The sequence below is a fragment of the Ceratotherium simum genome, chromosome 5 (genome assembly GCF_057802395.1).
Source record: "Ceratotherium simum simum isolate JZ-2026a chromosome 5, ASM5780239v1, whole genome shotgun sequence".
Lineage (NCBI taxonomy): Eukaryota > Metazoa > Chordata > Mammalia > Perissodactyla > Rhinocerotidae > Ceratotherium > Ceratotherium simum.
Window position 1 is genome coordinate 34,251,893 of NC_141904.1, and position 27,934 is coordinate 34,279,826.

Sequence of the window (27,934 nt, forward strand, 5' to 3'; positions counted from 1 at the left end):
ATATACACTGTGTTCAATACAAAATATTTACTTCTTTGGTTATGATTATTTTTAAGTAAAAATGAACGTATTGCCAGATTGCAATTACTTAGAGTATGTCCAAGATGTGACTAGCCAAATTTGCAATGATGTTTAGGAGACAGGGAAAAGGTTTCCAGTGCCTACTTTAGATAAGAAAGCCTTCTTTACAGACTTATTAAACATTAAATGAATTATTAAGAAATTTAGAGACTCTCTTTTTGCAGAAATACTTTAAAAACTTGACAGATATATCTAATGTTCAACTGGATTAACGTGCAGTCTTGGCTTGCTCAGCCGAGTGGATACAGAAGGAACAATCACAGTGTGCTCTGCTGTTGTCAAGCCATAGGACAGTTTTCAAGGTGCCTTCTGCCTTGAAAAAAATAGGCGAGCTTGCTAAAATTGTGTGTGTGTGTGTGTGTGTGTGTGTGTGTGTGTAATCTACCATGTTTCAGGAACTACATTATGCTTTGGGAATACAAAGATGAATAACACAGAGATCCTATCCTCAAGAGGCTTTTGAATTAGTATAGAAAAAACAAAGGTGAGCTGAGGTGTTTTACATATGCCCAGTTAGATGTCTACATAGTAAACACATAAAGGAAGAGATTGAAATTGACTTGTGATTTTTTTTTTTATTACTTGTTTAATGTCTGCTTTGCTATCAGAAAGAAAATTCTTTAAGGGCTAGAACAGTGTCCGTTTTTGTTCACTGCTTAAATTTTTCATGGATAGCACAATACCTAGTATATAGCATTGTGTTTCAAATTAATTTTGAATGAATTTCAGGCAAAGGTGAATGAATAAATTGAATGAATGTATTAAAAAATTAATTAATGGTAGATTCTCTGTATGGGAACTTGGGGGATGGGAAAAGAGGTCAGAAAAGATTTTATGAAAGTGATTAAGTGGGAAAAGAGGGAAGCCAGTCCAGACAGAAGGAGCAGCATAAGCAAATCTAGGAAGATGTGAAAGGTCTCTACCCCTTTCAAGTAGTCCTGTAAGGGGAAATGGAGACCTGTATATTTAGGTCATGATGTTGGATGGTGTTTTGTGCTAAGGAGCTTGGATTTTATCCTTTAGGTGAACATGAGGAGGATTAACATGATAGGTTTGCATTTCAGGAAGATCTACAGGCAGTTGAAATCCCTATAAAATACCTTTAAATTTCAGTCCCAATGGAAGAGTTAGTACCTATTTAAGAAAAATGGATTTAGGACAGTTACTCAGCCTTCCCCTGAGGTAGTCTAGCCCTAAGCTGTTTTATCCCTTTTGTTTCTATAGCAAGAACAAATGGATATTCTATTTTAGAACCATTTGTGTGCATTGTTTTTACACTAAACTCCTCCATAGGTGGGGCTGCCATGTTATTTATTTATTTTTTTATGATTCTTTAGGTTGGTTTATCCATAGATGTTTACAGCACATATGGTCTTTAACACCTCTTTGAAAAACTGAGTTTCTAGTATCTGGGTTAAGTTTATTTAGTATTGATTAGTGAGTGATTCAGACTACATGAAAGCACTCCTCAAATTGTCTCAATTTCAATACCTTGGCTCTTGAATCAGAAAAAGCTCAGTCCCAAGCCATTGCTGCTGTAAATCCTTCACCCACTGAAGGTGAGCTTCTCGGCCCAGTTGATGCCTCTGGCCTTGTGAACGGATACCTACAGTGTAATATGTGGCTTTTGCTTTGAAGCTGGAATTATATTGATTTCTACTAACTCAGTTCACTGCATTTGGGGAATTCTTTCAGCCTATAGCACAGGAAATATATGCTTAGAAACAGCATGTGGGAAATTGAGCTATGTTTTCTTGACCTGAGTTTGAGTTCACTTTGGGGGTGCATATGTGTTTGCTTCCTTGGTTTAGGATTGTTAAGTGGCTACTGGGAAGAAAGCTGATGTTTTTCATTATAAGATTCCTCCCTACCTTTCCCTCTCCATTTGTTCTTTCCTAGGGCAGTTAACATGAGTTCCACGTGAAATTAGAGCTACACCTGGGATTAGGACTTGGAATTCTTTCTTGCTTTTTTTCTTTTTCAAGTAGGCTGGCTAGTTATATTTAAACATGGAAGTTATTGGACTTCGTGCTCTCTTAAAAGAGGAAAAGGTTGTGCTCTCACTCTTCAATCCTTTAAAATTTCATTAGTATAAGGAATCTTAAGAAAGTTATTTTGTCTATCTGTTTGCATTTATTTTATAATTTGATCAACAGATAATGACATGTGTATTACCGTCAGCCACTTTGTGAGGCCACTGGGGTGATGCTATGCAAAGGTGAATAGGACCCAGCTCCTGACTTCAATCAAATCAAATTCTCATAATAGTGGAAGAGAACATGCATTATGGAAATTTAATGAGATTTAGCTGGTCCCCTATTGATGGACATTTATAAATTATGATACATGATAATTATGCTACAATACTGAGCAGCATTTCAAAAGGATGATATGTACTAAAGTGGAAAGGTCTTCATATATAATTAATAGAAACAAACAACAAAACCAACCTGCTGAGCAAAAGTGTTCCCTTTGGAATTAAAAAAAAGAGAGAGAGAACTAGATAGATGGATCAGTAGATATATATTTATGCATTTTCCTGGAAGGAATTATAAGAAAAGGGGGGTGAGGAGTTAGTTAAGATGAGGTCTTGCACTTTTTATTTTTAACCTTTGTATTGTTTGAATTTGCTAACTTTATACATGTGCTTTTTCCATTTATGTATTTATTTATTTTTAATACCGAAGGCATATCTGCACTATAAGATTATAGCTGTATTTTTTTCTTCTTGTACCTCTTTCTAATAAAAAGTGCATTGTTGCACAGAGTATAGAGTAATCTATAGATATTACATACAGTATGCAAAGAGATCTACCACAGGCAAGTACAGTGCCATGGAATGTTGAGGAGGGAGGAATGAGGCAAGACCAGATAATGGCCCATCTTGGTCAATAAATAATATTCTCTTATTTTTAAAGATGTTTATGCTAGAGACCTTTTTCTTGATGTTTTTCCTTTCATCCACATAAGGTTCCCCAATCTGTAGTTGGTACGTAAGTTATAGGCAAATCGGCTGATGCTTCTTAGAAGTGCTGTTACTTTCCACTTGCTTGGTGTCAAAACATTGTCTTCATTCAGCACAGATGATGTTTCAGTCATATTCCCCATCAAATGAACTAAATTTAACCTTCAACACATACTTCACGTTCCATCTACCTGAAACATTAACTTTCTCTGTTATTCTCCTTACGGGGTTTGATTTTTCTTCTAAAAATAATCTTTTCCTATATAAAAAGAATTATCAGAGAATTGTTACAAATAAAAAAATGATGATGTTTTAATATTTAAAACAGAGAGATGAGCTTGAGATAATTACTTAGGCCATAATATGATTTATCAAAAAAATGATTTTCTCTGTCTTGTTTCTAGGCAAACAGCTGTTCTCTGCTTTTATTATCACTATGGGGCATTTTCCTTTCCTGTAAGGCTGTTTCCCATAGTAGAGAATTATATTTAAAACTAAGTATAAGCATTAATCCATTACTGAGGGATAAAATTGGGACTATACATGCAAATTACACTTTCTTTGAAGTGTGTTATTAACTTTTTCTTTATTTTCCACGTTTTGGGTTTATATTCTTTTGCTCATTTTGGCTTAAGTGATGGGGTAAACATGTGTCTGACACTTATAAGTATAACCCATGTAATTTTATTCTGTCAAAGCAAACTGTTATTAGAGTGGCAGTGTAAATCATCTTAGGAGAGCTCATTGGTTGCTTAGTTTTCAGTTCTAATTCCAACCTGTTGCAGAGTACCACTGTAATCGTATCTTAATGAATAGTCACTCTTTTTACTCCATCCCCAACTTATGAAGTCAATCTCAAGAACTGTTTAAAACTCATATCCTTTTACCTTCGATGGTAAGGAAGGTAGAAAGTAAGCAGTTGGAGAGAGCATTTGATTAGAAATCCAGAGAACACAGTTCTGGGTGTGACTGCCACCAGCTATCGTATATTAGCTGGCAATTCATTGAACTTTCATTTTCTTTATTGACAAAATAAAGAGCTGGAATTAAATAAATTTTAGGGTCATATAACAGAGAGAGGCTATATGCCTTCCAGGATGGAAGTTTATTACAGTTAAGAATTACCCAAATAACTACACCTCACCTCATCTATTATGGTAAACAAAACATAATTAAATGGCAAATAGGATGCTAGGGGCTGAAAAAAAATGTAACCAAATAGTCTACCTTGCCATATGCCAAAGGCTTTCTAACTCCAGATATAATAATTCTGTTGTAAACTTCAAGTAATTTTTGCCATGTAAATTGTGGTTTAAATTTGGCACTCGATAGATCTACATCTAGAAATATATCTATATACATATATACACATACACACACAAATACATATACCCACAAGAAGTCTCTCATGTATAGAACATATGTGGGAGAGAAAGTGAATATTTTTAACAAATCATTTGCAGACAAATCAGAGGACTTTGCAAAACTTTCCTGGATATAACAGAAACAAGTATTTTGGAATAAGTTGGGGAAAAATAAGGACTTGGCTTCCAACATACAGTTAGTAAGAAATACACTTATATCTATATTTTTACATTATTATTCTTTATTCCCAATCACTATAGACTACTCCTGTCTACATACAGAAGGAAATGAGGGATGCTGGTCAGGTATAAGACGGCAGAATGCTTAAGGACTGTGGAGCATTGGAGCTGAAAGGAGTTCACATTCATTGTTGTAAGGCTGCCGTTTTTCAATTTCAGGTCTATGTGGCCCCAGGTGTTCTAAAAGTATTTCAACTAAATTTTATCATTGCATCTATCTCATTCGTTCTTATTCTATTCAGCAAACATTTGATGAAAACCCTGTTGTTAGCCAAACTAAATAACACTGGGTATTAGCCTTCATGTGCTCATTCATGATCTGGCATTTGGCACAGGGGGGAGCCAGGCATGTGAACTGTGATGTTTCGAAACTCTGTGTGGTATTGGATGTGATTTCTAAGCTAGAGGATGTTCTATGACTATAGTGCTAGAAGTTGATGTCCATTTTATAGTCCCAAAACACCTATCCATATTTCTATTATAGCATCCATTGCAATCTGTTAGAGTTTTCCTTTTGTTTGTCTTTCTCCCCTCTAGACTGTGAGTGCTTTGCCAAGTGCAAAGTCCAGGGTAATGCAGCATATCTCATATACTGAAGAGATTTGAAGGTTTTTAAAAACTGAATGAATATGTAAAAAAATTTCTGAGTTTGATTAACATCCTTCGATTTGTATTATTTATGAATCCATTAGTATGAACAGCTTTTTAATCTGCAGGTCACCCAGAATATCATAGGAATAGTTTTGTGTTTTTAAAATTTGTTTTATTTTTTAATTGAAAACTAATTTATATCTACACAGTAAAACACAAATAAAAGGTAGTTCCTAGATCAAAATTTTATCGTATTTTAACTCAGTTCTTGAAGTTCTCTTTTTTTAACTCCTTTATCTTATCCCTTCACTCTTACTCTGAGATTTTATAAGCTCATCTCTAATAGACAGCTTCTGTTGTCATTAGCTTATCTTCTCCACCCAGCTCTTCCCACCCTACCTTTGTTTTTTTTCTGAAGTAAGATTTATAATCTGAGGTAAGGAATTTTTAAATTTAATATTTAAACCACCAGACCTGTAAGTTATGGTAATAAAGAGATATTTTTAAAAATCATCACCACAATCTAATATAAATACCAGAAGAATTGAAGTAAATTGAAGGCTAAAAATCAAAAATGTTCAACTTCTCCAAGGGACAGCAGGAGTTATGCTATTGATGTATATTAGCTAAAATGTGTGTCAACATCTGCTTGTTGAATATGATGTTCGAGAACATTCTTAGTGGATCATAAAACTGAAGGTGTGTTAAGTTTTAAATAGAAAGTCAAAATAAAATTTTCTACATTAATCTTGCTAAGCAAAATATTTGTTGTTTTGTCTGTTTCTTTGCTTAAAGCAACAAATCCTGTAAACCATTAGGTTATCTTATCAGTTTATGCATTGAATGTTTCATGTTTAATACAAAGTTTGGAAGACTAGAAATACTCCACTAAGCAAGCAAACAGTAATTACTCCTTCATAATTACCATGCAACTTTATTGCCGTGCATTGTTATAATTATCTTTTAAATGCTCCCCATTTGCATGATAGACCATAATGTCTTCTAGCACATTACAATCTGTGGCTTATAACTGCATCTCACTTCCACAAAGGCCTATTCTTCATTTAGTCTCTATTTTAACTACTGTTAAAAGAGACTAAACAAAATTAATTGGCACCATAACACTGCAATAAGGAAATTGTAGACAATATAATATTTCTGTGCTACTGAAATCATCTCATTATTCAGAGGACTCGTATTTAACATCTGAGATGTATGTCTCCTTCAGTTAAGGAGCCAGTCGTAATCAAAATCAGTGCTTCTCAAACTTGAGCGTACACACAAATCACCTGAGGATTTGGCTCAAATGCAGATTTTGAGTCAGTAGGTCTGGGGAAGGGCCCAAGAGTCTGCACTCCTGATCATCTCCCAGGTACTGATATCATTGCTCCTGGTCCTTAGACCACACTTCGAGTAGCATCACTTTCAAGCATTATGTGTAACTATGCCCAAAAGGCTGTTAACCGTATGCATGGCTATACACACATACACACACATACACACACAACACACACATATGTATATTTCACCCTGACCTCTGCTATAATCACTTTTGATCCACAAGCCTGGAAATTAATTGTTACTGTAAAAGGACTTAACACAAACAGAAAGAGCGTTCAATCTACAAAAGTCTGCCGAGTAAGCGCTAGGTAATTTCACTCTGAAGTGAGATGAGGTAAAGTCAGAGGCTTCTCAAAGAATGTTACGTTTGAGCTAGATTTTGAAGGTAGATTAGTAGTTTGCCAGATGGAGGATGTGTGTGTGGGGTAGCTGGGAAAGGAAATTCCAGGCAGGAGGAAAGACATTTAGAAGTGAGGGGACTGTAAACCACGTGGGGTGGGAGGACAATGATGAAAGGTAAAGTTAAGCGGACAATTCTTTTATGATCAAGGAGTTTGGATTTTGTCTTGCAAGTATTTGGAAATCACCTAAGAACTAGAAGATGATATAAATCTTAATTCACCTAATTTACTAATATTTTCTCTTCCATTCTCAATGCAATGTCCCCCCTTGGCAACCCCCCCTTGGCAATCTAACAATCAGAATTACATTCCTGGAATTCAAGGATAATATTATGAATATTCCATCTCTTTTTAATAACACATTTGAAATTTTGTTTCTAGGGGTTTATTTTTTTAATTCATTTAGCAAAACGTTATGGCCCTATCTGCTTTCCCATCGTAATCATCTTCAAATTAATAATGTAACAGCACATGTTTCAACCTAGCAATGTCAATAAATATAAATAAGTCTTTATCAACATCCATAGTATAACAGTTTATGAGCCTCAAATATCGGGTGGCTAAGGTTTGAGGCCTCTAAGACACGGTAAAACACAATTCACAAAGACATCGCAGTTAAAAGTTAAAAAAAATCTCACTTCATGACTTTTTAAATTTCTCTTATTGTTAAAAATATTTTTTTGAAAGTTCTCTTTTCAATAATGGAGAACTTCAAGGTAGGTTCTCATAGCCTGTCTATATTTGATGCTTGGCAGGTTAGAATATTGTTATTTGGTAATATTCATTTCAAAAATGCTTCTGCAAAATTTTTTATGCCAGTGGGTAGAGAAATCTTAAGGTTAATAATTTGCTCAGGGCATTTTATCTTCTGGCCATTGCTGCCCCCTAAATTCTATAGCTTCCAAGATTTCTCAAAAAAGACTTTTAAATATGTATGTGTATATGTGTGTGTGTGTGTGTGTGTGTGTGTATGCATATATATCATATATATCAATTCCCTTGTTTAAATAAATGTACAGTATATATGCATATACTCATTATATATATTCAAAACATATACATTTGATACATATATTTAAACAAAGGAATTTGGAAAACCAGACCTTTTTCGGTATGTTATTATAGGTATGTAATTGTTTTAGGGAGGGCAAGCTAAAGATAGAGATTACCTCTTTCAACAAAGAAAGAGTTCCTGGAACTTGGCTCTAGAAAGTTATTATTTAACATTTTATTTTGGGATCTAGAGAAAGAAAACCCCAATAAAAATCTATTGCTGTGGGGATGACACTATGCTTTTCTTAGTAGTGAAATACAGCTTTGATGGATTTAAACTGCCAATAGGTCTCTTGCAATTGAGTGACAAAACAAATAATAGTAATAATAATTTTTCAAAAAGCCAGAAAAAGGAACACAAAGCTTCACTGTTGGCAATTGCATGTTAACACATATGACCTACATCTTGTTCAGGAGGTGATGGAAGCCAGACTTTGGTGATGACTCACAAGGGGGACCTGGGCTGTAGTGGGGAGATGGTCCAATGACAAGCTGTAATCAGCAAGAACCATTTTTGAAACACAGTTCCTCTCCATGAGCAAATCTTCTTTTCATTGTTCTTGGAGTATAGTTGAAAGTTCTGCAGCCAAACTGCCATGGGATTAAAAGGGAACAGGGCTGATGAAAATTAAGCCCAGTTGATTAAACACTCTGAACTCTGAGTCTGACAAGTGATCAGGTTTTACAGCTGGTAACTGGGCTTTGGCTAATAGAGATGCTAAGCAATAATGATAGCTGTAGCTAACATAGATTTAATATTTATTTATGTACCATACACTGTTTTAAGCCTTTTCCATGCATTAATTTATTTAATCTTCACAACAGCTCTCTGAGGTAGATAACATTATTATTCTTATCTTATACATAAGGAAAGTGAGTGACAGAAATGTTAAAAAAAAAAAAAAGTCCAGTGTCTTGTAGCTAGTAAGTCAGGGAGTCAGACTTCAAACTCAGGAAGCAGACTGCTACCGCTAACAATTAAATGCACCCAAAGAAGTATGTGTTAAACATGAACACTATAGAAACGTGAACAACCTAAAGAGAAGCCGTTATCGTATTCTAGACTATTAGAACCGGTATACTATGTACCCTAAAAGAATCAGTTTTAGGAAACAATAAAGAGAATACTGCTTTAGAAACTAGAAAGTATGACTCATGAAAGTCATTATTCAAAACAGCATAAAAGGTAGATTCTACAATTCTTTACAGCAGGAAATTTAAGATATTTCTAGATTTGCCTTTTGTGAGAAATTTGTACTATTGCCAGTGATAAACTCATATGTTAGCATGACCATCCCATTTGAATGGATGAATATACCTTGAATCTTTAAAATGGCAAGAGAGAAAATATCCTATAGCGAAGAATGATTTTATGTATATAAATATATACTTTTGAAATCTCACAGGAAATTTTCTTACACATAGAATTTTGGGGGCCCAGTGATTGTATTTACTCTTTGGTTTTTCATCTAGAGAAAGAATTTAGACTCCTTCTAATGTGATGGCAGCAGCTGTCTGCAGACATTTCATGACTCAGCTTTTCCCTGGTGTGATTTTTATGGCTTCACCAAAGTCACCAAAATCAGAAGCTTATAAGAGCAGACAGTTGAAAAGTACTTGTGCTCAGTGAGGCAATGACATTTGTTGAGTGCCCTCTGTGTACAGAGTTGTGTGCCAGGATGAGTTACATATTCCTACATGCTGTCTTTATAGGGTAAGGAAGACATTTTATTTTTCATTTCTCTTGGCCAATTGTGACCCCCTGTGTGTTTGAGCCATTTCCTCCAATACTGATTAGTAGAAACTGCTGCTAATAAAAACTAAACTGAATAGATTGAGTAAAATACTACTGCCTTAAAGCCAAATGATTTTCAAATATGTATTTGTAGATATCTCTTTGCCTGTATTCTTTTTCCGCTATTGATTTTGGAGACAATTGGGAGTCTCGTAAATTCCATAATTTTTTGCTTCCTCCGGATTAGTAAATACAAGCACCCTAGCTGGGAGTGGGGATGGAGAGAAACAAGTGTTGGGGAAAATGGTATCAGTTCTCTCTTAAGGTAATAACATTGCATATCAAGACAAAATCTTAGTAGCATGAAACGATAAAGATTTCTTCAGCTCACACATTGGTGGGATGGTCTTGACCGATCTCACCTGGGCTTATACATTTTTCTGTGGTCAACTGCATGTTATCTAGGTACCCCTGCTGATCTTAGATGGGCTCGCTGACAAGTCTGAGTGGTGGCTGGCCATTAGATGATCTAGTTTGGCCTTGACTGAGATACACATCTACATTTGTATCTCATCCTCTAGCAGGCTAGGCTGGGCATATTCATGTAGCCAGGCAGAGAAGCAAAAGAAACAAGCCTCAATGCTTAAAACCATTTCAAGTTTCTGCTTATGTCTCATTTGCTAATATCCCACTGGCCAAAGCAATTCACATGAGATGAGACCAAGAGTCAGGGTGAAAGGGCTCAATAATACTACATGGCAAAAGGCAAGGATCTAGGGAGGGGTAAAGAATTAGGACCATTGATACAATTAATCTTTAGCAGAACACATTTTCCCAGGGGCTGGAGGGTGGGGGTTCATTTTGTTTTTCAAATTGTAGACTTACAAATTAGTATTTGATTTATTCAAGCAAATGAACTAACAAAAATCTCTCCCAGCTATGTTAATGCACTGATCAAGTCTGTTATGCCAATATGGCTTTCTTTTTATTCATTCATTTTAACTATGCTTGTGGCAATAACAAGTACCAATTTTTCCAGTCAAGTCGTGATGTGGAGGGGGCATCAATTCTCAAAGAATAATTTTTGCCCTCTTGTGTTTTAAAAGACTGTCATTTTGCAATGGCATTGTTGGAAGAGGAGTTCTGTCATACTGTAGTTTTGGCCACTTTCTCTTACGAAATAAATTTACATAAGTCACCTAGGATCATCACACTCCCCCCTAGTCCATGATTCATTTGTTAGGGCTGTATCTTTTGGCTAAATTTTGTCATGTGAGTTCGCTTAATATTCAAATAATTACTCTCCCTGAGATTCTGACAAAATTTTACTGGAAAATTAGAGTGAAAGGGGTTGGATGGACAGTCAAGTTCTAGCCTTTTTGAAATTGCAAAGGATTAATGAGAATAAAAAGCTAATTTGGTTGCAATTAGCAAAATAGCTCCCTTTTTAGAAAGAAGCTCCTAAGCATCTCTGTCCAAAATAGAATCCTACAGTTTCTACAGTGAATATAGTTGCTTTGAGGAAGAAATATTTATCCACAAACAAATACTGGTTATGAATATGTTTCTATCATAACTGGGAGAGGTCGATTCTTGACTCTTCTAAGGCAAATTCACATTCTGCTTCAACTGATTGTGTTTTCAACAGTATTTGTTATATTCTTTTATGGTCTGCCAGGACCTTCTTGAAGCCCAGTTAGTTAGAACAGTGGCCAACAGAGTTAAGAGGAAACGGGGTCCAAATATCTCTCCAGAAGCAAGACTACTTCAAAAGATATGCATTACAAAGCACTACTGTGACTCAAATAATCACTTGTTTTTAAGGGGGATTTGCTAATGTAGAATTGGTTTCTTATCTTCCCAGCCCCTAGTGAGCCTTTACTGTGCAAATTCGCTGATGGAGGACAAAAGAAGCGACAGAATCAAAGCAAATACACCCAGAATGGAAGGCCTTGGCCCAGGGAAGGAGAGGTGAGTCCTGACTGACTTTTGCTCAGAAATTTGGCAGCAGACATCCCTCTGAAGGGCGGCAAGGCAGACATTTGGGGCCATGATGAAATCACGTCCTGTGGAAAACCAAATGGCTTCAAAGGGGGCAAATGAGCAGCCCTCTATTAATGTGCTCAAAATAAAATTACTCAAGGAGGAGTATAGGACTTCAAAATGGACCTCAGTTCTGCACTACAGTAAGTCTTCTGCCTTTAACAAAACTTGAACCCGATAGGCACTCACAGACTTATCCACAAAGATTTGATCTGTAATTGTATAATAGTTATAAAATGAGGGTATAATTACTTAAGAAAATATTTGCAGCAAAATCAATAGTGAGAGTTGAACGTTTGTGTTTTGAAAAGGAAACAAACAAAGATTTAAATTTATTTCATTCCACCATTGAGATGCTCCACTTGCACACGTGTGTGTGTTTATGCATATGCCCACATGTTCATAAATGTGTTGATATATATTTTATATATGTATACATCAATCTAAAATGTGATATTTTCTGTTGGCCAAGAAGGAGGAAAAAAAGTTGATACACATAAAGTTTTCTTTTCACAACAAGGGGAAGAGCATGTGACAGTTTATCATCCATTTACCCTCCTAAGACAAAACAGTAGAAAAGCAAGCTTAAGGATCCAATGCCACATGGGAATGGATTCCTGTTGGTTATTTTTGTTGTAAGAAGACAAGGACAGGTGTCTGGGCTTCTAAGAGGTCTTTTCGTACTTTGAGAAATGGAATGGAGTTGTTTGAATGACTTGAATAAATGCCATCTTGCACCAAGGCCATAATTTCAACATAAGAGCTTTATTTAGTATTTCTATTCAAAGCACCTACTTCATCCATTTATCGTTTAAGAGGCATCCTACTTGATGCAGCATTTTACATTTTCAACACTGAGAGAACAGTTGTAGGGAAAGAAAGGAGGCTGGGATTTTTCTCAGCAAAACCTTTAGCCAGTTTTCAGTTTTTAAGACTGTCATATGTTTTCGGGCCGGCCCCGTGGCTTAGTGGCTAAGTATGCACGCTCCGCTACTCGCGGCCCGGGTTCGGATCCCAGGCGCCCACCGACACACCGCTTGTCAGGCCATGCTGAGGCCGCGTCCCACATACAGCAACTAGAAGGATGTGCAACTATGACATACAACTATCTACTGGGGCTTTGGAGGAAAAAAAAGGAGGAGGATTGGCAATAGATGTTAGCTCAGGGCCGGTCTTCCTCAGCAAAAAGAGGCGGCTTAGCACGGATGTTAGCTCAGGGCTGATCTTCCTAACAAAAAAAAAAAGAATTCAAAAAAAAAAAAAAGACTGTCATCTGTTTTGAGTATTTCCATGCAGGTCTCAAAACCCCTGTTAAAGTGTATAGTTATGTTCAAGTACTGTGTAATCTATAACTCATTACCTTAAGACATGAAGAAGAGAATCACCATTGAGCACTTGAAACTGATTAGAAAAGGCAAGAGTTTCAATATTCTCAACCTTTAGAAAGGCAGTTTATGCTATGTTCAAAAAAGGGGACGAGGAGGGAACGACCCCTGTGTTTTTAGCGTGCAGTTTAGTGATCAGCAGGTGCCCCCCTGCCCCCAGAAGACAGCTATTTCTGATAATGTTTGTTATCCCATACCAAACATCCGTAGTCTAGACAGACTCATTTGATCTTTTAAAATTTGGTTGGTCAGCTGCCCGCTGATTAGAGAGATTTCTGGATCACAGACCACAACCCAAAAGCCTCAACACTCAATTACGTAATCTGGCACTAACGGCTGAACCTTTAGTTCCTGTCTCCTTAAGAATCTGTATTATTACATTCACAAAATAGACGCCACTTGCAGCACGACAGCTCACCTGAGTCTACATTTCTTAGAAACCAAACCAATAAACATAAGGGAAATGTAGAGTTAGAGCTGCCACCGCGCTGCTGTGTACGGAATCCAGAGCTTTGGGTTTAGAGCGTGGTCAAGACCATGGGTACCACGGGCCTGGAAGCGTCATGGATATGGAGTCAAGTTTAGCACCCAGAGCATCTTATAATTTCAATGTAGGTTTTAAAGGTATATTTCTAATCTTTGTTTTCAAAAGTTACTTTTTAAGAGCTATAGATTTTCCTGTTGAACTGTGAAAATCGAGTGACACTGATAAATTTACCTCTGTTAAATAATAATAGAAATTGGGCCCGCCTTGTGGCTTAGTGGTTAAGTGCGCGCGCTCTGCTACCGGCGGCCCAGGTTCGGATCCCGGGCGCGCACCGACACACCACTTCTCCGGCCATGCTGAGGCCGTGTCCCACATACAGCAACTAGAAGGATGTACAACTATGACGTACAACTATCTACTGGGGCTTTGGGGAAAAAAAGGAGGAGGATTGGCAATAGATGTTAGCTTAGAGCCAGTCTTCCTCAGCAAAAAGAGGAGGATTAGCATGGATATTAGCTCAGGGCTGATCTTCCTCACACAAAAAAAATAAAAATAAATAATAATAGAAATATATTCCAAGTATACAGGTACATTCTGAGAAAAGAAATCAGAAAAAGAAATGTCCTGCACTAAAAATATAGTTATCAAATATCTTGGTTTTGAGATGAGCATGTTAATTTTTACAACTGGATTATGGTCTTAGAAGTAGATACACCAAGAATGTTGGATAACTTTGTGTGCCCATTGACGGGTCAAAACTTTGTTTATGACTCATTTTACAATTTCCAATTCTTTCCATGAGACTTCATTCAGTCTTGCATTACACAATTGCCTCTGGCTGGGAGCAAAGGAATTTACCTCAAGAGGTAATCAATGACCTTACTCTCCTGCCTATGTGTTCCTTGAGGCAAACTTTACCTTGGAATGCAAGGACACATCTCATTCATATGCCCCCATACCCTAATCTTTGAGGCTAACCAGACCACCTAATACTTTCTCTTTTGACATTTCTATAGAATACTAAAAATAGCTAAACTGGTATATAATGGCCCCGCACAGGCACTTCCATGCAGCAGCTCTCGACTGCCCCTGGGTCCTGTCCCCATGCTGAACACAAAATAAAGGTGCACAAACGAACGAGCGGCTCATGTCTGAAAATTCTTTTTCGACTCAAGACTCAGTGGCCCCACATCACCCATCATTATATATCTTTCATTTCTGTTTCCCCTTGCATTGTACTTGCTACAGTAAATTAAAGTATATTAGTATGGCTGATGAAATATGATATCATACAAATTAATACTATGTAAGTAGTATTTAACTAATTTTTATCTATCAGTAAATTTTAATTACTGTATTTCATTGATTCTAAGACACACGTTTTTGTTGTTGTTTTTCCGCGTTTTAACACTTCTGAAATTGGTTCTCCTCCTGTAATCAATGGCGTTATAACAACACAATTTGCATTTGCTCCTGTTAGTCACCTGGGGGCACTACCTGCATTCTTTGCTTAAGGTCATTGACTGCATGGATTGCATGAGTTGAGATTCTAACCAAAGCCAGGACTGTGGGTCAGATTCTCAGGGAAATTTTTTTTTGTCCCTTTCCTCTATCCATGGTCAAGATTGAGACAGCAACTTTCCTGGAAGTCCGTTTCTGGTGGGTGGTTTTGCTTTTCATTTACCTTTACACAAAAGGTATAGCTGTTTGGCAGTACAACTTTTTAAGATCATTTTGAGTGTATGTTTTTGCTTGTTTGTTTTGTCGTACAATAAATGATATTTTTAAAAAGATCATTTTGAATGTTTGTTTTTGCTTGCTTGTTTGCTTTATCGTACAATATAATAGTATACCTTCCAATCATTGTTCCCTTAAAATGAAAGATGAGGGGCCGGCCTGGTGGCGCAAGAGGTCAAGTGCATGCACTCTGCTGCGGTGGCCCAGGGTTCGCAGGTTCGGATCCCGGGAGTGCACTGACGCCCCACTTGTGATGCCATGCTGTGGCAGCGTCCCATATAAAGTAGAAGAAAGTAGGCACAGATGTTAGCCCAGGGCCAATCTTCCTCAGCAAAAAAAAAAAAAAAAAAAAGAGGAGGATCAGCATCAGATGTTAGCTCAGGGCTGATCTCCCTCACAAAAAAAAAAAAAAAAGGAAGATGATAATTTAGATTCTGATGCTTCAGAATTTGAGATACTGGCACAGATTGTGGCTAATGTTTACTTTTCCTCTTTCTTGAAAATCAGGTAAAAAATGATAGTGTGAAAAGGATTTCTGATGAAATGCTTAAGATACAAAACCAGTGGATTGCAAGCATCTTAGAAGTACCTTCAACATGACAATTGATAGGCTAATTAAAATTTTAATTTCCTATGTAAAGCTGTTTTCTTCTGGGTGACATTTTGATAACAGTTCTTTTAGCATAGTTCGGTGAAATGCATTTCTTTACCAAAAAAATCTAATACTGAAAACTTTATACACATAAATTAGTGTAAATTAGCAAGGTTTTGAAATATAAATATATGCTGGTAGACATGTTTTTGCATAAGTGAAAAGCACAGGGATATTTTAAAGTTATTAACTAATCTCTCAAGTGACAACTGCAACTCTGAGCAGAATGATTGGCGATAGAGGCTATTAGCCCTCTCTTTCCTGGTGTTCTACAGGTCTTATCGTTTTATTTCTTAATGCAGCAGTTCTCAAACTCTTTGGTCTCGGGATCCCTTTATACTGTCAATAATTATTATTTATTAGATCATTAAAAAAAACCATTGCACATTAACAAAAATAGTATTTTTTACAGAAAATACTATATTTTTCAAAGCAAAGGTAATTTGTTTTTTGGAGAAGAATGGCACTGTTTTTGCAAATCACTTTAATGTCTGGCTTAGCAAAAGATAACCGGATTTCCATGCCTGTTTCTGCATTCAGCCTATTGCAATATGCTGTTTGGTTTAAGCATATGAAGAAAATTAGCTTAACATGGATGTGTCATTGAAAAAGGAGGACCTATGGATCTCCTCAAAGGATCTCAGGAACACTTAGGTGTCCTTAGGCCACACTTTGAGAACGACTATCCTAGAGAAGCTTGAGCTAAGGACAGGGCTGATATTCAACTTCTATATATGAGAAGAGCCATGCAACTTGTTCAAATATTAAAATGTATCTGTATTATTTGGTAAACAGCCGTTGCACTAGTCCATCAGTATAACCTGACTGCCTCTTCCACCCTAGTGCCTCCTCCAGGGCCTTTCCAGCAAGAATGGGGTGCTGACTGGCACAGCAGGAGTTCCCCAGGATCCTACTTGAGTATTTACATTCTGGTTGGCCAGTACTTATGCCACACTGGTGGTGAAATGTTTTTAATGTCACCCCAGCTCAGAAATGGTCTCACTTTAACTTGCTGTGACTCTCATGACATTACACTGGCCAAGTGTTCCAGTACATCTGAGACCATATTCTCAGTTCTTTACTTCAGGCAAAATGTTGCCCAAATTGATCTTGTTAGTGCTCCCCCAAATGACTGGTCTGGAATCAGAAATGCTTCAAATCAATCCAAAAATATATCAGGAACATGAAGAGGAACTCCCGTTGCTTCCTCCTATATTTCCAAAGAATATATTTCCAATGACTACCAAAAAGCCGCCAAATTTGTTTGGACTCTGTACCTCAAATAATAAGAACAACTAATCAAAAAACGTTCAACCAGGGGGCCATCCCGGTGGCGAAGCCGTTAAGTTTGCGCGCTCTGCTTTGGCAGCCCAGCCAGTTGGGAAACCCCAGGCGCGGACCTATATACCACTCATCAAGCCATGCTGAGGCAGTGTCCCACATAGAGCAACTAGAAGCATGTACAACTGTGATATACAACTATCTACTGGGGCTTTGGGAAGAAAAAAAAAAGGAAAAAAGGAGGAAGATTGGCAACAGATGTTAGCTCAGGGCCAAATCTTCCTCAAAACAACAACAACAAAAAGCATTCAACTATGTTGTAAAGAATATTGGATCAAATCAAAGGATGGATGTTTTCACTATGATGGCAAGAGTCTCTCAAATTTTGAATTGCTTTATGTTGACTTGTGTTGTGACTGGTCTTTTGGGTTTCCTTCAGAATTTTCAAATATAAGTAAATGCTAAATTTCAAATCACAGAAGATGGTACTGTTTCACCAAATCTTCATGCTGGGCTATTACCCTTGAATCGTGCAAGTATAATAAACAAACCATTTCTCACTGGCTTCAGAACTTTCATCTAGCTTTCATAAAATCTTCCCAAGCCCTGTGCTAAATGAATCAGTAAATGTCATTGATAACAATTGCTTTGGGAATTGTACTTCCAAGTAATAATATTTTGGCCGTGGACACAAACAAGAGACATGGCAATTGAACAAGAAATAACCCAACAAAGTACTCATATAATTAGTGAAAAAATGCCAAGACTTTATTATGAAAACTAAAATCAATAAAATGATATTTCTTGCCTTTATCTTATTTACAGTTCTCTGCTAGAGCCAAGTTAAAACAGTAAACAATAATGAATATTTTCTCTCTATTTGATGCTCTGAAGATAATTCTCCTTACTATGGAAACATTTAGCAAGATTATTTTCACAGTCTGGATATGAAAATGAACTAATGGAACTAATATAATATTGTTACCAATCAACACTCAGGTTCCCAGGAATAGTTTACATGTCGGAGAGATGATCAAGAAAGTTGTTTTGGGATACATTCTAGGAATACTAAGGTTTTGAATTCCCTACCTTTTCCCAATTAAAGAGCAAGTTTTAGATGAGACATGATGATATATTATTTCTTGAAGACATTTTATTTAAGGGCATTTTTATTTGCCCAAGTCACAAGCCTCTGGATACTGGAGTACAGTGTTTACACTGCATGATACCACATGATGCCATTCACATAAACTAGATGTAAATGCCACCCATTGGCATGGTGTAATGCTGTGGCCCTGCCTGGACATTTTAGTTTGAATATGTTTAAGAGATGGAGTAAACTGACATAGTGTACTTTAACTTCTTTAAACTAGTAGATCTAGTTAATGCACTCACAAAATCCACTATTAGTGAGCTGAAAGCTAAGGTTATCAGTTTTATCACAGCCAACGTAAGCTAAGTCATTTGTTATGACCTATAACCCAGGTAATATGCTGTCTGTTTTCAGACCTGAAATCAACCTGCTTTCAGTGATGGATGAAAACTTCCCCTGTGCTGTAAAGTTTTATAACTCTTGTCCATTCAGAGCCACTATTAATAAAAATTCTCTTCAGTGCCAGTAAGTGAATGAAGGCCTGCAAAGGTCATGTGGGAGAATGGGATTTCTCATGCTATTACGAAGTCCACGGCCAAGTGCAAAGTTGATAAACCTGATTCCAAACATTTAGCCTCCTCCTTGTTGTGCCTCAAGGTATAAGGAGTAATTATTCATTCTGACTGAATCCATTTATGATTGAGACAAAGATGTCTTTTTAGATTTCTGAGTGGGCAGTTAGCCATACTCAATAACACAATAGTTACATCCAATATTTCAATTCTAGATGAGTAAAATTTTTCTTTGAGGGATATATCCCAATTTTTTTGTTTGTCTGTTTTTGTTTTTATTTTTTTGAATGAAGGTGAATACACACAGACTTGCCATCGTAATTACCAGTTTAAACTGTCTTTATCTCATCATCATCAGTACTCTTATTATTGTAAAGCATTTGTTCCTTGTATGACTAATAGTTTATGCTGTGCCCTGAAGATGCAGTGAGGTGTAAGGAATGACCCCTGCCCTGAATGTATACTAGAAATGTATGTACATAGTGAGAACCCCCCTAATTTCCTGGTGTTTCCAGTTGCTGTCTTACTTTCTCAATGTTTGACTACTTTTTGCAGAAATGTTCTTTTTAGGAGAAGAATTCTGTTTGAAAAAGACTTTTTTAAAGGCAATATTGAAGAAGATGCAGCTTAAACAAAAAGCATTCAATCAGTCAATAAGCACTTATTAAGTGTCCACTACGTGGGAGGCATGAGACGGCATGCTATGGACATGATGTGAACACACAGACACTCTACTCTCTTGGATCCTAAACAGGCAAACATCTTCACTGTCTGTAAAGCAGGAGATTAAAAGTGGAAGAGGGGCCAGCCCAGTGACATAGTGGTTAAGTTCACGTGCTCCACTTTGGTGGCCTAGGGTTCGAAGGTTCAGATCCTGGGCGTGGGCCTACACACTGCTTGTCAAGCCAAACTGTGACAGCATCCCACATACGAAAAAATAGAGGAATATTGGCCCAGATGTTAGCTCAGGGACAGTCTTCCTCACCAAAAAAAAAAAAAGAGTGGAATAGAGTACAATTTAGTGTTGTAGAAATAAAATTACTGACTGTAACTGGCTTCATATTTATACGACAGTGAAAGAAAAGCAAAGCCACAATAATAATAATAACAAAAACAGCAGCAGCCACAAGAATATCAGTTCACATTTGTCTTGTTACTAAGCATTAGTTGTGTGTGTGTGTGTGTGTGTGTGTGTGTGTGTGTGTGTTTCAGGGTTGGAACCTGAGAAATTGATTTATATGCATTTACAAACCAGAAACATTCCCCCAAGTTGGGAAGCTCCACCTCGTGACTTGGCTGGTAGAGGCCTCCATGGCCTTGGTGCTCAGTGGCACAGACAGAATCATGTTTAGAGAAGCAACTTGAGCTTTGGAGTGTTATTTAATAAACCTTGAGTCCTTCTGTAATGCACCCATTGAGAGTAATAATTCTTTGTGAATTTTAGGTACTTGTGTGTTGACATCTGTGATGTGCTGGATGTTGTCTGCTTTTCTTCATAATTTTCCAGGAACTCTACTTTATTGGTTAAGGCCGCAACTCTAGAGTTTAAATCACAATTCCACAACTTCCAAGCCGAGTAACAACAATGGGCAAGTTTTTTAGTCTTTAAGTTTGAGTTTCCTCATCAGTAGAATGAGAACAGTTAAAAGCGCACGTTTAATGACTGGAAGGATTAAATGAGGTAGCGAAGACGAAGCACTGAGTTCAGTGCCTGGCAAACCACAAATGCGCAAGTATCAGCTATTATGACTATCATCATATCATCAGCACAACTCAGAGCTTTTTAACTGGAAAGCCAGCTTTTCTATGTGTTTCTTACAACTAGAAATGCTTAATCCTTGCCTTCCAATGTTATGCCACATCAGTTTATTTTCAAAATGGGAATTACTTTTAATGATGCAACGTTTATTTGAAAGAAAATTTGCTGCCAATGTAATTTTCCAGCTGAATTTTTGACTTATTTTATAAAACAAGTAGAAATTAATTTATTTTAACTTTGACCCACATTTTCTTAATGTTTTTGTAAGATCACATTCCAAATCGTAAAGCATTATTTAGCACTGACAGGTTAGGTGGTTTTCAAATTTCTAGCCAATTTTCTCTTGAAGGTCATGTAATCATAAAAGCCAAGAGCTGACAAGGACAGGGAGACTTGGATAGAGAAGATGAAAAAAAAAGAAAAATAGACAAGTAAAAGAAAAACATTAACTACTGCTAAATATCAAAGAAAAAACTGAGCTACTATTGAGAAGTGATAAATTATATGGCTGATGTTTTTACAGGAAAAGAAAATTAATAATTAACCTACCGATTCTGGCAAATGATGGCAATTAATTTTGGATACCAAAGGTGCTTATGCAACCTCTGTGGCTATGAAAAGGAATCTTCATGCTCAAATACTTTCTAGTATCCTTCAAAGCAATTATCTTTGACAGTAGAAACATTCTAATGCCACCATTGGTGGCTTATTGGATTTAACAAAGAATTAGGAAACAGGAATTTTCTTGCATATACTATAGCTCCATAGTGCTGAATGTAAATAATCTTTAAGCTTCCACATCCTAATCTATTTCACAGGTGATGTTGTCAAATTCTTCTGTGTAAGGAATTTTTGGAATCCTTACAAATAGTGGTATTAATGTCATTTATGCAATGTTCTTTTGTTTGCTGAAAGACTCAGACTCATGAAATTATCAGTTTGAAAAAAGTTGATCTTTATTATTCATGAGCTCTATGTTTGCAAATTTAGCTACTCACTAAAATTTATTTGTATCCTCAAAATCAATACTCATGGTGCTTTTATGGTCATTTGCAGATGTATAGAGCAGTGAAAAGTTTGAGTCACCCAATATACCTTCCCTGCTGCGGTTGAAAACTTGATGCTCTGCCTTCTTGTTTCAGCTCTCATGCTGTAAACAAGTGTCCTTTACTTGGTTTATTTAGGGTCACATTTTTCACATTTTTGCATTTTTCATTGGTGATTTCACTGTTTAAAATGGTCCCCAAGTGTAGTGCTGAAGTGCTGTCTGGTGTTCCTAAGCACAAGAAATCTGTGCTATGCCTTATGGAGAAAATATGGGATAAAAACAGTGATAAGCTTTGTTCATACATGACTGATAGTGCTGTTGGCTGTGAGTTCAGTGTTAATAAATCAATAATACATATTAAATAGGGTGTCTCTAGATGGAAACACACATAAAACAAGTTACGTATTGATCTGTTGGTAAAAATGTTGTAACCAGAGGCTTGCAGGAACCCAACCCTGTATTTCCTCTAGGAGCAATGATTCAGTATTCACTAATTCAGTGTTCATAGTGACTTGCTAGAATACAGTTACTGTGAATAACAAGAACAACTGGATCTTGTTTTATGATTATTATTATTATTATTGAGTAGAATCCAGTCTATTGGTTAAGTTTATGTCCCTCTTACTGATGTAAAGAACAAATTGCATGGTATCAAAAGTAACTTTACCAATGCATGAGCCAACTGTCTTTATTCGAAGGGTTCTGTTATAGCCAATTATCAATTGTTATAGATTTAGAGACAACAGTACAGTCATACCTTAGAGATATTGTGGGTTCCATTTCAGACCACCACAATAAAGCAAATATCACAATAGAGTGAGTCACACAAATTTTTTGGTTTCCCAGTGCGTATAAAAATCATGCTTATACTATACTGTAGTCTATTAAGTGTACAATAGCATTATGCCCCCAGAAAACAATGTACATACCTTAATTAAAAAATTCTTTATTGCTAAAAAATGGTAACCATCATCTGAGCCTTCAGTGAGTCAAATCTTTTTGCTGGTGGAGGGTCTTGCGTCAGTGTTGATGCCTGCTGACTGATCAGGATGGTGGTTGATGAAGGTTGGAGTGGCTGTGGCAATTTCTTAACGTAAGACAACAATGAAGTTTGCGACATCGATTGAATCTTCCTTTCACGAACAATTTCTCTGTATCACGTGATGCTGTTTGATAGTATTTTACCCACAGTAGAACTTCTTTCAAAATTGGAGTCAATCCTCTCAAACCCTACTACTGTTTTATCAACTAAATTTATGTAATATTCTAAATTCTTTGTTGTTGTTTCAACAATCTTCAGAGCATCTTCATCAGGAGTAGATTCCATCTCAAGAAACCGCTTTCTTTGCTCATCCATAAGAAACAAATCCTCATTCATTCAAGTTTTATCATGAGATTGCAGCAATTCAGTCACATCTTTAGGCTCCACTTCTAATTCTAGTTCTCTTGCTGTTTCCACCACATCTGCAGTTACTTCCTCCAATGAAGTCTTGAACCCCTCAAAGTCATAAATGAGAGTTGGAATCAACTTCTACCAAACTTCTGTTAATGTTGGTATTTTGACCTCTTCCCGTGAATCATGAATGATCTTAATGGCGTCGAGAATGGTGAATCCTTTCCAGAAGGTTTTCAACTGACTTTGACCAGATCCATCAGAGGAATCACAATCTATGGCGGCTATAGCCTTACAAAATGTATTTCTTAAATAATAAGACTTGAAAGTCTAAATTACTCCTTAATGCATGGACTACAAAGTGGATGGTCTATTAGGAAGCGTGAAAACAACATTCATCTCATTGTACATCTCCATCAGAGCTCTTGGGTGACCAGATGCATTGTCAATAGGCAGTAATATTTTGAAAGGAATCTTTTTTTCTGAGCAGTAGATCTCAACTGTGGGCTTAATATATTCAGTAAACCATGTTGTAAACAGATATGCTGCCATCCAGGCTTTGTTGTTCCATTTATATAGCAAAGGCAGAGTCAATTTAGCATAATTCTTAAGGGCCCTAGGATTTTCAGAATGGTAAATAAGCATTGGCCTCAACTGAAGGTCGTCAGCTGTATTAGCCCCTAATAAGAGAGTCAGCTTGTCCTTTGAAGCTTTGAAGCCAGGAACTGACTTCTCTCTAGCTCTGAAAGTCCTAGACAGCATCTTTTTACAATATAAGGCTGCTTTGTCTATATTGAAAATCTGTTGTTTAGTGTAGCCAACTTCGTTAATGATCGTAGCTGATCTTCTGGATAACTTGCTGCAGCTTCTACATCAGCACTTGCTGCTTCACCTTGCACTTTTATGTTATGGAGATAGCTTTTTCCCTTAAACCTCATGAACCAACCTCTGCTAGCTTCAAACTTTTCTTCTGTAGCTTCCTCACCTCTCTCAGCCTTCATAGAATTGAAGAGAGTTAGAGCCTTGCTCTGGATTAGGCTTTGACTTAAGGGAATGTTGTGGCTGGTTTAATCTTCTATCCAGACCACTAAAACTTTCTCCATATCAGCTATAAAGCTGTTTCGCTTTCTTTGTGTGTTCACTGGAGTGGCACTTTTCATTTCCTTCAAGAACTTTTCCTTTGCATTCGCAACCTTGCTAACTCTTTGAGGCAAAAGGGCTAGCTTTCGGCCTACGTCAACTTTCATCATGCCTTTCTCACTAAGCTTAATCGTTTCTAGCTTTTGATTTAAATTGAGACATGTACAACCCTTCTTTTTTGCTTGAACTCGTAGAGGCCATTGTAGGGTTATTAATTGGCCTAATTTCAATATTGTTGTGTCTCAGGGTATAGGGAGGCCAGAGGAGAGAGAAAGAGATGGAGGAATGGCCAGTAGGTGGAACGGTCAATACACCCACAACATTTGTTTATTAACACCCAAATTTATTTCTTAAGTTTACTGACTTATATGGGCATGGTTCATGGTGCCCCAAAACAGTTACAGTAGTAACATCAAAGATCACTGATCACAGATCACCATAACAAATATAATAATAATAAAAAAATTTGAAATGTGAGAATTACCAAAATGTGACACAGAGACATGAAGTAAGCAAATACTGTTGGAAAAATGGCATCAATAGACTTGCTCAATGCAGGATTGCCACAAACCTTCAATTTGTAAAAAACATAGTATCTGCGAAGCACAATAAAGCAAAGCACAATAAAACAAGATATGCCTGTAGTTCTTACTTTACTCAACCAAAAAGCGTAAAACTTTCTAAGGAATTTGGAAAAAGCTCTAATCTTATTTTCATTAATTTAATGCATCTATGAGTGACCAGTTGGCTTGTAATGATTTCATAAGGATCATTAAATGTTTGGCCCAATGGAAAGATTCATATATCTTTTTTAGCAAGCAAAAGTCCTTAGCCTAACACATTGAATTATTTCTACTATCATTTATAATATTCTTATTTATCCACTTATCCACATATGAGAAGAAGGCTATTGGCCCTTTACTTTAGGAACCATTTATTTTCGGAACTATTATGTTCCAAACACTGGGTCACATTGATATGGAAAATATTGATGTTAAAGGACACACAGACAGCTGTGGAAGAAATGACAAACATGCTACATAAAATCTGTAGAGAAAGAGGCTATCTTTATGGTCGTCATCCTTGAGAACCCTCTCAATAGAAAATTTTGTTGTGTTTCTTGAAAAAATTTGATTATCACTAGCTATTACCAATGATACTGTAAAATTCATGCTTTGCAACATTCTTAGCAGTGTGGAAGACAATATGCAACTCAACCAAGTAGCTCCTTTGCCTTCCATGGGATCTGCTGTGAATATTGCATCCAGCTCACAAACTATTTGATTAGTCACCAGTCAACATCTTTCTTATTAAATATGAGAAGAACCTGACAATAAGGCACAGAAATACGTCATCTCTATTAGCTTTGAGGCCATGTTGGCTGCAATTTAATTTTATAATACTGAACATTAGAAAATTTATGTTTCAGAGATATGGTATTGAAGTACTGCCCCAATGAGCCACTAGAAATAAAAATACTTTGAGGAGAAACTGAAGCACAATTTCTTACAGAAGAGTATATCTAAAGAATTATTTGAAAAACTTAGTAATAGCATGAGGATTCAGGATATCTTTGACCATATTCCATGAACGTAGACACATCATCTATATAGTTCACTACTATTTCCTTTGTGTGTATCACAGTGTTTGGCAATTAGTTGTCCAACTATTTTCTTTAATAAGACCTTGAAAAAAATTAAGAGATATATCTACCAACATTACCAGATTCTGCAAATAGTTCTTTTAACCTTGAACTGAAGGAAAGTCTTTATATATATGATCTTGAAAAGAGCAATTGGCCATTATGATGCATGCCAACACTTGCACGTTGGGTTTATTAGCCAACCCAGTAGATGTAGTTTTATTTATTTCATGTGCTTTACCTGGAATTTAGAGAGCAGGCTCAAGGTGAATGACCCTTCTAATCTCAAAAGAAATCTTCCCATTGACACAAGAACTTGAATTTGCAGTTACTTAGCATTAAAACTTACTCAATTGAGTGTTCCTATTTTAAAGCTGCTGGGCCCACTATTTACTAACCTATGATCAGTAATGATGAAAAGTAAATCTTGTAAATTCCTATAATAGCATAATTTTGAATATAATGTGATTGATGATGAGCTTCAGTCCTCTGCCTAGTCTCCATTCTCAAGGAAGAGGATGGGATAACGTACTTATGTTCTTAGAGTGGGGTAGGGGTAGGTGGTTCAGGAGGGGCTTTAGGCTGGAAGATTATAGCAAGCAATTACAAAAGGAAAAGCTGATGGTTGATCTCCATGTCCCCTGTATTCCCTTGACCCAGTCTCCATGGGTCAGGGCAACTAAATGGGCCATCAGTGAACCAGAAGATTTCTGAAGTTGTTGGCATTGTCCTGGTAGTCCCAGCCTGCCACAAGACTCAGAATCGTCTCCATCAATATTTAAGCCACAGCATACAATCTCCAGGCAACATCAAACTGCAGCTGGGATCTGGAAGAATATGGATCAATTAGCCAAAAAACTGAGACCTTACCTATCTAGCTATGCAGGCTCGCCCTGGCAGCAACCTCAGTATTGTATATTTTTCACCCTACTTACTGTGGTTGGGATTTAAGAGTATATATACTACGTCATTGACTCTACAACACCATCAATTAAAGATGAAGTATTATTTTAAATACCACTAAAAAAGGAGAGAAACTTGCCAGACTATCGAATGCTATCAATTATCATAAGCATCCCAATTTCTCAGATATTAAAGTGTGAGGAAAAAATCTATGTCTTGGAATCTATGAAGTTCAGTCATTCAGATTGAGATAAAAACAGAAGTACCTACATAAAATATGGTAATGTTCTCTTGTCTCTTTTACGATTATCAATCAAGACTTAATTTAACTTTAGTTTTAATGACAAACTCAGACTAGAACTCTTTTTTTTTGTCCCCAAGACTTTGAGACTGTTAGCCAGCTACGTCATACAACGCTATTATACCTTTTTGTCTGCTTCCCTTTTAAGGATGCTTTTTCTGTGCAGCCATAGGCATTCTCAGCCTCCCAGTCTTAATTCTGTCTGCATCTTTGTATCTTGTCCTTCTCTATTGCTATATAAGGGAGAAATTCTGTGTCTGACGAGAAGGCTTTAGTAAGAGCCAAAAAGGAGAAGTATCTTGATGACATAGTGTATAAACAACAGCAGGACTCCCCTGGATGTTCTTTTCCCAGCCATAAAGAGGTGAATTTTTTTTGTTCTCTGCCTATTTTTTGCTATTTTTTAAAGTGATAAATCCTTTGCATTTCATTTGCTTGATTCCTGACAAGCCCCTAAAGATATCGAGATGACTTTTAACAGATCTCTTTTCCCCACTCTGGGTCAGTAACTCGGAGAAGAGGGGCCTCTAGATTTTTCAGCTGCCTCTAATTCCTCCTGGGCGCCTGCTTATAATTTGGTTCAGGTGTGTTAGAAAGTTCTCTCAGCAATCTTAATCATCTCTACTGACCAAGTCAAGAGCTGAAACATTATCTTTAGAAATTCAATTGAGTTCAGCTGAAGTTTTTAAAAGGCAATTTTACTAATAAAGTAAGGAAATGTTAAACG

General features: G+C 36.7%; 1 protein-coding gene across 9 annotated transcripts in view; it reads left to right on the forward strand.

Annotated features, from left to right (window-relative positions):
- Nucleotides 1–27,934, forward strand: part of RBMS3 (RNA binding motif single stranded interacting protein 3) — a 674,890-nt gene that overhangs the window by 521,791 nt on the left and 125,165 nt on the right. For all 9 annotated transcript variants that reach the window (XM_087430659.1, XM_014790089.2, XM_004419451.3 and 6 more), the window contains exon 7: nucleotides 11,636–11,742. In XM_087430659.1, coding sequence (XP_087286785.1) covers nucleotides 11,636–11,742 — 107 coding nt within the window. The remainder of the gene's footprint in view (nucleotides 1–11,635; nucleotides 11,743–27,934) is intronic.